The sequence below is a fragment of the Eptesicus fuscus genome, chromosome 22 (genome assembly GCF_027574615.1).
Source record: "Eptesicus fuscus isolate TK198812 chromosome 22, DD_ASM_mEF_20220401, whole genome shotgun sequence".
Classification (NCBI taxonomy): Eukaryota; Metazoa; Chordata; class Mammalia; order Chiroptera; family Vespertilionidae; genus Eptesicus; species Eptesicus fuscus.
In genome coordinates, this window is record NC_072494.1 from 13,738,835 (window position 1) to 13,749,488 (window position 10,654).

General features: G+C 57.4%; 1 protein-coding gene across 3 annotated transcripts; it reads left to right on the plus strand.

Moving 5' to 3' along the window:
• The first annotated feature begins 1,616 nt into the window (after positions 1-1,616).
• CERS2 (ceramide synthase 2) lies at positions 1,617-10,622 on the plus strand. 3 transcript variants are annotated; one of them, XM_054711618.1, is made up of 11 exons: positions 1,617-1,790; positions 6,659-6,832; positions 7,236-7,353; positions 7,561-7,679; positions 7,868-7,925; positions 8,029-8,079; positions 8,301-8,393; positions 8,585-8,713; positions 8,913-9,019; positions 9,144-9,297; positions 9,492-10,622. In XM_054711618.1, the coding sequence occupies exons 2-11, from the start codon at positions 6,660-6,662 to the stop codon at positions 9,627-9,629; spliced, it is 1,140 nt and encodes a 379-aa protein (XP_054567593.1). In that variant the 5' UTR covers positions 1,617-1,790; position 6,659; the 3' UTR covers positions 9,630-10,622. The 3 variants fall into 3 exon arrangements, with proteins under 3 accessions (XP_054567593.1, XP_054567591.1, XP_054567592.1); XM_054711616.1 differs by having other exon boundaries at positions 1,619-1,790; positions 9,489-10,621; XM_054711617.1 differs by lacking the exon at positions 1,617-1,790 and adding an exon at positions 2,086-2,103 and having other exon boundaries at positions 9,489-10,621.
• Positions 10,623-10,654: the final 32 nt, after the last annotated feature.

Genomic DNA, 10,654 nt, shown 5'->3' on the forward strand with positions numbered 1-10,654 from the left:
GGTTAGCCGTGGCCCAGAGAGGAGGCCCTGGAACCTTGCTGGCACCTTACTACAAAGGAATCGATAGTCACATTGACTCAGTTGAATTCTGTTCTTTAACACAGATAACGTATTTCGGCGTGGGGGTTTTTAACACTTTGCCAGGAGCGTGTAGAAGCGTGTGGTTGTGTAGGAGAGGAGGACTCTCCGGGAGGCGCTGAAGAAAGGTAGAGGGAACTTTGGAATTGGCAGGTGGAGGGAGGGGCAGTTACCAAGGGGTCCAAAGACATAGGATTTGCTAATAAGGGAGTTGTTCAGCCCCGGGGCAAAGGAAGACGGGGCTGGAGGAGTTGCTGGGAACTGGCTGGTCTGGGGCTAAAAAAGGTAGAATCCCCTGGGCTGGTTCAGGGGGAGGTGGGCCTGGGCCCGGGGTCCCACTGCAAAGAGCAAATGAACAAACAGGATGGAAATCAGTCAGCTTCTGCCTCCGTACCTCTCCGGAAGGAGGCTTTGGGGAGGCCAAGCTCCCAAACTGGATAAGTGTGTGTGTGTGGGGGGGAGGGGGGGCGGGGAGAGGAAGGAGGGGTGTCACACTCCTTCCTGAAAGAGCTGCCAGAGCACCTGAACTTGACTAGATAAACCATGCAACAAGCTCCCCCGAGCTCGTAACGGTGGCAATAGAAAACCGGCAACATTTCATCAAGGCAAAACACTGTTGCCGCTCCGTGCAGTCAACAGTTGTAGCTCTCTTTCTAAACAAACCCCCAAACACATCTGAGTCACACTCTGCCCACACTAGGAGTCAAGGACAGTTTTCTAGGATGAACACGTTGCATCTTCCTGAAATGCCGATTTTTATCAGGCTAAGTGAAAAACATTTTTTAATGTGACCTTGGGTAAGTGTGATGTAGACTGGAAACTCGAATGCACTTTACAAAACAAAAGTTGGGGGTTGGCTCTTGCAGAGTCTACCGGCAGGGTACGGGTGCCACCGGGGGAAGGCTGCCCAGCTCTGGGGTGGAAACGCCGTGGGTCTTATGGCGGCGGGGCGGGTGGGGACGCCCTAGGGGGCGCGGGCTCGGCGCTGGGAAGGGCTGCCTGGTCGGCCCTGGAGGGGCGCTCGGCCTGGGCGCCCTGCACTTGGGCCGGACGCCCCGGGGCTGCGCCCGCGGGAGCCGGGACTCCTTCCTCCCTCCGCTGCCCAGTGGGGCTGGAGGTGGGAAGTGTGGCAATCCGCGGGGCAGGGGGGGCGCCGCCAGGCTGAGGTCTCGGAACGCAGTTGGAGGCGCGTTGGGTGGGGCAGAGGTATCGCCCCTCCGGCGCCCCGGATCCCCGGGCACCTCGTGGGTCAGATCCGGGGTCCCCGAGGGCTGCACCGCACCCCTAACTGAGAGACAGAGGCTGGAAGAGCCTGCACGGCCTCCGGCGCGGCGATCCCTGCGGGCGCGGCCCGGGGGCCGGGGTCCCGAGGCCGGAGGCGCGGGCGGAGCGGGGGCTGGGCGCGGCCACCCCGCCGAGGCCCCGGCCCGCGCCCGCCCTCCTCTCCTTTCCCGGGCCGGCCGCAGGCCCACGCCCAGTCTCCCGGCTCCGCGGTGGCTCGCGGCCTTTCTTCCCCGGGTTGGGCTCGGCCTCTGCTCAGCTGGGCTCGGCCCGCGGCGGGAGGAGGAGGAAGGAGGGAGGGAGCGGGCTGGCGGCGGGCGGAAGGGGGAGGAGAGGACGGGCCGAGCCAGTCCGGAGGGGCCCGGAGCGCGGAGAGGAGAGACGGAGCAGCGGCTCCCGGCCCCGCCAGCCCCGCGCCCCGCCGCCGCCGAGTGAGTGGGGACCCCGGCCCGGGGTCCGGGGCACTGCGCGCAGGGTGGGGGGCCGCGGCCGTGGGGAAGTTGGCAGGACCGGGGGCCGCCCCGACGCAGCTCGCGGAGAGGCCCGGCCGGGCGGAGCGGGGCCCGAGGGGGAAAGGGAGCGGGGCGCCGGGCGGGGCGCGAGGGCGCGGGGCCTCCGCCGGGCGCGCTCACGGCGGGGGCCTGGGAGGGCGCGCGGCCCCAGCGCCGCCGGAGGGCAGGCGGCCGGGCGCCTCTGCGTCCCGGGACGCGCCGCCTGAGCGCGGAGAGGCCTCCGGGGCAACAGGTAGGGGCCGGGAGGTGGGGCTCCGGGGCGCGGCGCCCTTGGTGGGGGGTCAGGCAGGCTGGGCGACTCTCTGCGCGAGAGCCCCCGCCGGCAGGGCCCCGCGGCGCCGGCCCGGCCCGGACGGCTCCCGCGGCGACAGTGGGAGGGGCGAGCGGGGTCTCGCTGCTTTTCCTCCTTACCGGCGCCCTCTGGCCACTCGGGAGGGCGGTCGGAGCGCCCATGTGCTTAACGGGAAACGGGAAGGAGTGGCTCAGGGAGTCCGCCCGGCCCCCCAAGGGCAAGGCTCCTAAACCGTTATGGGGTGTGTGTGGCTGGGGTGGAGGGGGAGCCGCTGGAGAAACTGGTTCTCTGGACCACATCTTGCTAATGACTGGCCCGGAGGTTCCCTGGCAAGTAGGTTAATTACAGGTGTGTGGCACGAACTTTTGGCCTGAGTTTGGGGGTTTCTTTTCTCACCCCAAGCCTGGCTCCTGGCATCCAAACCTGGTCTCAGCCCCAGGCTGGGGGTTCTGAGAATCCCGAGGAGTGGAATGAGCCCCCCTCTCCCCAGAGAATCGAATCGGGGACGGCCTCCAGCGGGCAGTCCTCCCACATCTGTGTTGGAGGGGTTGCCATCCCACACCACCGCCCAGGGGATCGGGCCTGCATCTGGGGGGCTGACTGCACTTGTGATGGGGCGCCTAGGGGTGAGGACTTGTCTACAGAGACATCCTTCAGCGCCCGGTCCCGATCATACAGTGATTGTTCTAAAGAGAGCCTCCTGCCTCCCGTGGTGCCCCACAATCCACTCCCCGCACTGGGGCCCCTGGCCAGCCTCCCCCGGGAGGAAAGGCCTGCCTGTCTCCCTCACCGGCCTCGGCTGCTCCTTTACTGTGCCCTTCAGCACGGCCGCTTACCTGCCTCTCCCTGCCCCTTGGGGCAGTAGCCTTATGCAGTAGGAGGGTGGGGGGTCTAGACAAGCTAGATGTGGGGGCCTGTCCTCAGCCTGGAGCGGTGGCACCTCTTCACCCATTGCTCGCAGCCTTCTGGTTTACCACCTGAGAGGTTTCCAACAAGGAAGATGATCGGGTACTCTTCCACTTCTTTTTTTAAAAAAATATATTTTATTGACTTTTCACAGAGAGGAAGGGAGAGGGATAGAGAGTTAGAAACATCGATGAGAGAGAAACATGGATCAGCCGCCTCCTGCACACCCCCCACCGGGGATGTGCCCGCAACCAAGATACATGCCCTTGACCGGAATCGAACCCGGGACCCTTCAGTCCGCAGGCCGACGCTCTATCCGCTGAGCCTCACCGGTCAGGGCCTCTTCCACTTCTTGTTGGCTGTTCCTCAAGCTTCCGTGGAAGCTGGGAGCCGTGGGACCCTCTCCTGTCACTCTTCTCCCTTGCTGACCCGATTACGTTTTCCTCAGTTGTTCCTCCAAGCTCCGAGAGCCGGCGGGCTGTTCTCACATTCGGTCTCTGAGATTACTTTCTCGCAGACTCAGTCGTCTGCCCTCCCAGCCAGCACTCTGGGTGTACAAGCCCCCATGAGGACCCTCTGCCCCTTCTCGTCCATCTGGGAAGGTCTGGGAGGAGGCAGTCAGAGTTGGGGCGAAGGGTGGGGACTGGGCTGAGCCGAGCTCAAGTTCCTGGTAACCCAATGCCCATGAAATCCCTGCTTTGCTGGCTCCTCTCCAGCCTGTGCCTCAGAAAGTGGCATCTGTGTCTCTGTGGCAGGTGTGTGTGTGTGTGTGTGTGTGTGTGTGTGTGTGTGTGTGTGAGACACAGACAGACAGACATCCCCCCCCCCCACATCCCCTATTGTCTCTTCCTGCTTGTGAGGTGAGTGAATTCTGTGAGTGGAAAAAGTATCAGTAGGTGTGATTTTTCTCTACCAGAAAATCAAGGAACTGCCCTGAGGGCCAAGAGGGCCTGGAAAAGCAGGTCGGCTCCCTGTCCTCAGTACACACCCCGCTTTCTTGCCCCAGCCTTTTGTTTATGGGATCCCTTGCCTGGCTCGGTGTGCTGGTGCCAAGAAGCCTCCAGGGCTGCCACCTGGGTCGGGAGCAGACCTGTTGGTTCTGTGGGATGTGTAAGCCAGGCCAGCTGGGAGCCCCTGCTGTCTGCCCTCCCCCTCCATCCAAGTCCAGACCCTGCCTGCGGAGTCTGGTGTCTCTCTGCTGGGCAAGGTGTGTGTGTGTTGGGGGGAGGAGGGGATGGGATAGTGCTCCTCTGCTAATGGAAGGACTAGGCAGCCAGGGAAGGCTGTGGTCACAGAAAGCCTGGAACCCAGGTGTGGGAGAGCCCCCATTAGTCCGCATCTCTGAAGGCCTGACACATCCTGCTTTCCTGCTCACCGCTCACCCCGTCTTCCTGCCAGAGCTGGACGGAGGGAGGTGTATTTGGTCCTGGGGCTGAGGTAGCGGCATTGTCCGGGCACTTGTCCTTGACCACTGTCTGACACAGTCCTTGCCTACCTCCCCAGCTCCTCACTTCCTTTGTAGGGATAAGACTGGCAGCAGGCATTCCTGGGGCACAGGAATCGGAGAGAGGGGCTCCCCCCTCCCTGCAGGACCCCTCTGAATCTTTAATCCCCAAGATGTTCCTGTCAAGAGAAACTTCCCTGCTGCTTTCCACTGACCAGGGTGGGGATGGGGCCCAACACTTAGGCCTGTTTCTACCCTTGGCTATGGATCTCACTGGAGGGCAAGTTGGACTCCAAGAGACACCTCCAGTCAGGCTAAGCAAAGGGGGGGGGGGGGGGCCAAGGGGAGGCGGAGCCAGGGGTGCCACCACATCTTGGCATTGTCTTGATCCTTCTCTACTATGTTTTCTGCCACTTTTCCTCGGGGGGGGAAAAAGTGTGAGTGTGTGCGTGGTTGTGTGGGAAACGTTCCATTGTGGATAACTATGTTTGATTTTGTTCAGTTGAGGGCTTCCATCTCTTTAATTAAATATTTATTCTGACGAAGGTAGAGAAGGAAGCGGCTGTGCCCTCGTGAGCCAAGGCCTGGAATGTGTGTGTGTGTGTGTGTGTGTGTGTGTGTGTGTACATGTGAGTACGTTACGAACGTAGGCACCCACGGGTGCTATTGGGGGGAGGCGGAGCTGAAGCTCCTTTGTCAGTGCTGACCTCTGATTTCATCTGAGAGAGGAGTGAGCTGGAGTGGGGACAAGAGGGTAAAGTCCTTGAGCTGGAATACCGACCCGTGACAGGCCGCGAGGGATTTCGCAAGTGCTCCTGTGGTGGGTGGGGGTGGAACAGCCGGAGGAGCGGCCGGAGGACCAGCCCGGCTCCGCTCTGCCGCTGTGACCTGTCTGCTCAGTCTCCCGCCCGGGGCCCCCGCTGGTCTCCAGGTCACAGGGGAGAACAATCTCTCCACTTTCCTTCCTTCCTCCCTGGTGCGCGTGTGGGAGGCGGGGACACGCGACCACCTTCCTTCTGTGTCAGCTTGTAGTGCCAAGGCCAGCCTGAATGGCACCACCTCTCCCGCCTCCTGGGGGACGAGGGGCAGGGAGTCTGGAAAGTACTGCCCTCGCCATCCTGCCGGCGTTCACTGCTCCGTCCCCAGACTGCCAGGTGTACTGGTTCCAGCATCCCTGGCTCTTCAGGACCATCTTGCTGCTTCTCTCAGCTCCAAGCAGCCGCTGGCCCCTCCCGGGCCACAGACCATTCCCTCCCTCATTGAGAGTGTCCAGGGGGTCACTGCCCCTCCTCGTCAGGACCTTTCTCTTTCAGTGGCGGAAAGGGGGAGCGGGGAAAGCAGCGGCTCTTTCCTGAGCTGAGGGCGCGGTGACGGGCCTTTCCCTGCAGGCCAGTGTTTTATTTCCTAGGTACGCCTTAATAAGCGATAGCTGCGCATTCCACCAGGTCTCTTGGTCTGCTGTCTCGATTCTCTGGCCTCTGCAGCTTTGCCTTCACTTTGTTTCTGAAAGGACACTTCTGATAGGATTCTTGTGCTTTCTGTGGAGGAATTGGGAGGCTTGGCATGGTGTTCATCTTGTGTGCAGTAGCCCACTGATGGTCTTCGTGCTCAGCCCATTTGGGGACATAATTTTGCTTTATTCTGGCCTCTTAATTCCCCTAGGGACTATGGGTTGTAGGGAAAGGGAAGAGAAGGTTTGCTCCAGCCTTGAAATCTGTTTTTGAAGTTACCCGGCGAGGAAGCGTGCAGTTGTTTAGGGGGATGGGGTGGGGGGCGGGGACTGGATGTGGTGGCTGGAGAGTCAGGGAAGGGGCTGGTTGGCTATAGCTCCTAGGACCAGATCCTGCCTGTCCTCCATGCTGGGATAGCAAACTGGCAGGAAACCTGACATTCTTAATTCTAGGGAATCGGGACTTCTTGGGGGTGGGGGTTACCTTCAGTTGCTGTAAATAGTAAATGTTAGTTGGAAAGTTATCATATCACAGATGAGGAAACTGATCTGTCCAAGGTCACATGACCAGGACCTGAGCCCAGGGCTTGAGTCTCTGCCCCCTGCTCCTTTTGTTAAACCATAAAAACTGTCATCTGTTTCTCCCCCGTGGCTGTCCCTTTAATGCCCTTTATATTCCCCTCCTCCTCACTCAGGATGCTCCAGACCTTGTATGACTACTTCTGGTGGGAACGGCTGTGGCTGCCTGTGAACTTAACCTGGGCTGACCTAGAAGACCGAGATGGACGTGTCTACGCCAAAGCCTCAGACCTCTATATCACACTCCCCCTGGCTTTGCTCTTCCTCATCGTTCGATACTTCTTTGAGCTGTGAGCATACCAGCCCACCCCCATGCCTTCCCTGGCTGCCAGCCACACTTTTGCTTGCACTTCAAGTTTGTCTCTTGCTGTTTCATTGGTCCTAGACCCTGGTGTTCTGGCCACCCAGGTCCCTGCCTACCGTGTGTCCCCCACTGAAGGCAGCATTGTCTTCCTGAGGGCTCAGCACCCCGGGCCCTTTCTGTCAATGGCTATTTGTTCTCACCCTCCACCCGGCCTGGTCACTTGTGAACACAGGCAGCTTTGTCAGCTATGAGCAGCCCTCGGAGGCCAGAGAGGGGATTGCCAGGATACTGAGGCCCAGCATAAAGTGTCTGAGCTTGCAGTCCTTTCCCCTCCCAGCTTAGGGGCTACCCAGACAGTGAGGTGCTTCTCACTCATTTCCCTTCCCCAGTTACGTGGCCACACCACTGGCCGCCCTCCTGAATGTAAAGGAGAAAACTCGGCTGCGGGCCCCTCCCAACCCCACCTTGGAGCATTTCTACCTGACCGGCGGCAAGCATCCCAAACAGGTGAGCTGCAGACCTGCTTTAGGAGTTACTGAGTTCTAGTGGGGAGGGAAATGGAATGGGTAGGAATATCATTACTGGTGGGTGAAGAGATGGGGAAGCAGTGGTACAGGCTTAATGCAAGGTTAATACTTGGAGGAGGTGGGAGGGTGAGGGCACTGCTGAGTTCTGAAGTGCAATGTGATGGATGGGCTTCTTCCCTACACCCAGGCAGAGGTAGAGCTGTTGTCCCGGCAGAGTGGGCTCTCTGGCCGCCAGGTAGAGCGCTGGTTCCGCCGCCGTCGCAACCAGGACCGGCCCAGTCTCCTCAAGAAGTTCCGAGAAGCCAGGTGGGGGAGGTTGGAGAAGCAGAGGGAAGTCTGATGTATCTTGCTGGGACGGGTGGGCAATGGCTGTGTGCAGGGCAAGATCTCCCTCAGTTTGGTTCTTCATGATATTCCTGAGGATCTCTGGGGTACTTGGGGGTTGTGCCCTTCTCCCACCCCACTGTCCTAGCTGTTTCCGCTTCCTCTTCCAGCTGGAGGTTCACGTTCTACCTGATTGCTTTCATTGCCGGCATGGCTGTCATTGTGGATGTGAGTGGGAGTTACTAGGAGGTGGGAGCAGGGTCTTCGGCAAGGTGGGGGGAGCATAGAATTTGGGTCCCTCCTCTTTTAACCTGTCATCATCTCTCTGCAGAAACCCTGGTTCTATGACATGAAGAAAGTTTGGGAGGGATATCCCATACAGGTATGAAATGGGGTTTCGACTTCCTTATATGGGGGTGATGAGGAGAAGCAGGGTAGCATAGGACTAGGATGCTCAGAGATGATCTCTAGAACACATGCCAGAGGCACTGGAGTTATGGTGCTAAACTCATCTCGGCTGCTAGCGGAGCTGGTGTTAGGTGAAACCTGGGGTCCAGTCACTCTGGGGCCCCTTATCTAATCTCTCCTTCTCTCCTCTCCCAGAGCACCATCCCTTCCCAGTATTGGTACTACATGATTGAACTTTCTTTCTACTGGTCCCTACTCTTCAGTATCGCCTCTGACGTCAAGCGAAAGGTGGGTCAAGGGGCTGTGCCATTAAGTCTAGAAGCCAACATGAAGCTGTGATGAATAGCCTCGACTTGGATTTCTGGATGCCCTGGATGGAGCTGTGGGATATGGGGAACTAAAAGTGAGGGGGAGGAAGAAGGAATAGTGGGGGCCGGGGAACAGGAAAAGGTCCCCTGGAGCCTACGTCTTTTCTGCAGGACTTCAAGGAGCAGATCATCCACCACGTGGCCACCATCATCCTCATCAGCTTCTCCTGGTTCGCCAATTACATCCGAGCGGGGACTCTCATCATGGCTCTGCACGACTCTTCCGACTACCTGCTAGAGGTCAGGCTTTCTGGACATTTCTTCACACCCAGAGACCCTGGTGCAGGTTCCCTTGTCCCTCTATCTCCTTTTGGGGTTTGTGTGACATTCCTGGGACCAAGGAGGTGGGGGCACGGAGCCTGCGTGGTAACGGGTGTATGTGTGAATGTGTACGGGAGAGTCAGGAGCCTATGATGACGGATGGGGGCTGTCTGTGCAGTCAGCCAAGATGTTTAACTATGCCGGATGGAAAAACACCTGCAACAACATCTTCATCGTCTTTGCCATCGTCTTCATCATCACCCGACTGGTCATCCTACCCTTCTGGTGAGTAGAGGCCAGACTATACTCCTGTTCTCATGAAATCAGGAGTCTTGCCCCGCCCTCCCGTTTATCTCTATCTTAACCTCTTCCTTTCTGTGTTGACAATTCTCTCCCTTCCCGTTGCCAGGATCCTGCATTGCACTGTGGTGTACCCACTGGAGCTCTATCCTGCCTTCTTTGGCTATTACTTCTTCAATTCCATGATGGGAGTGTTACAGATGCTGCATATCTTCTGGGCCTACCTCATTTTGCGCATGGCCCACAAGTTCATAACTGGAAAGGTGAAAGCCCTCTCCCCATTCTGTAGGCCCTACTACCCTCAACTCTAAAAACTGTCCCAACTCCCTCCCATACCAGCAACCCTCTAAAAAACTACTGTGGGGCCCTGGGAACAGCCGGAACAAGCCCACACAGAGAGGCAGTATTTTGGGGTTTGAGGACATCAAGTAACCCTTCTTATCCCTTTCCACAGCAGGTAGAAGATGAACGCAGTGACCGGGAAGAAACAGAGAGCTCAGAGGGCGAGGAGGCTACAGGTGGGGGAGGAGCAAAGAGCCGGGCCCTAGCCAATGGCCACCCCATCCTCAACAACAACCATCGTAAAAATGACTGAACCGTGTCCCTGCTCCCCCTCAGATTAATGTGTAAAGCCAAGGAACTAGCCCACCTCCCCACAGGGTCACTTCAGCTCTGGAGAGGAAGGAGAAAGCCAGAGGCGAGTTCTTCTCTGTGCCCCTACCCTCTGCTTGTCACCCAGTTGCCTTTAAACCAAATCCTAACCAACCTATCCCCACGTCTCTACCTGGGGAGATTGGTTAGTCTTTGTTAGAGGGGGACGGTCTATTTCCAAGTCATCCTTTCTATTGCTTTCAAGACCCTTCCTCAGCCCTGGGGGTGGGGATTACAAACTCACATTCCTTATCCTTCGGAATTTGGCCCTAGCTGTTTGCCTTTGACTCCCTGACCTCCAGAGCCAGGGTCGTGCCTTACTGTCCCATCTGTGGGCCTCATTCTGCCAAAGCTGGACCAAGGCTCACCTTTCTAAGCTCCCTAACTTGGACCAGAAACCAAAGCTGAGCTGACTTTAACTTTTTCTTTCCGAAGATGCACATGAACTAAGTGTAGGAGGGTACACATGACCCTTACCCTACCTCTGCCAAAAAGTGGGGGCCATATTGGGGACTGCTCAGACGGTCTTTGTGTTACTTCTCTGCCAGCTGTCCCTGTAGTCACAGGTCCAAGATCTTACTGCCTCCTTTCTCTGGCCTCTTCCCCTAGGCTAGTTGGTTTGGAGTAGAATGGCAACTAGTTTTTTTTCTTTTGTTTTGTTTTTTAATTTATTAAACATTTGGGGTTTCGGTTTTAAAGCCAGAATTACAACTAGCACCTGGCATTTTTAGCAATGGGACCACTTCAGACCAAAATGTACTGTTAATGTTTTTTTTTTTTTTAAATAAAATATATTGAAGATTAAGTAAAACATGGCAACAAGTGTCTGAGATATTAGGAATTGAGAAGGGGATCAACTAAATAAACTAAGGTAACCTTTCTCATGCTTTCCTCACAGTTACATAATTTCTTTCTAAAATTTCACATAGCAAATAAGAAAAAGCAACAGTAGAGGAGGTAGGAGATTAA

Excerpts from the sequence above, each read along its gene's own strand:
- CERS2 (XM_054711616.1), top strand. The coding sequence starts at position 6,660 with ATGCTCCAGACCTTGTATGACTACTTCTGGTGGGAACGGCTGTGGCTG. Across the intron at positions 6,833-7,235 it reads GTTCGATACTTCTTTGAGCT|TTACGTGGCCACACCACTGG; the intron begins GTGAGCATACCA and ends TCCCTTCCCCAG. Across the intron at positions 7,680-7,867 it reads AAGAAGTTCCGAGAAGCCAG|CTGGAGGTTCACGTTCTACC; the intron begins GTGGGGGAGGTT and ends TTCCTCTTCCAG.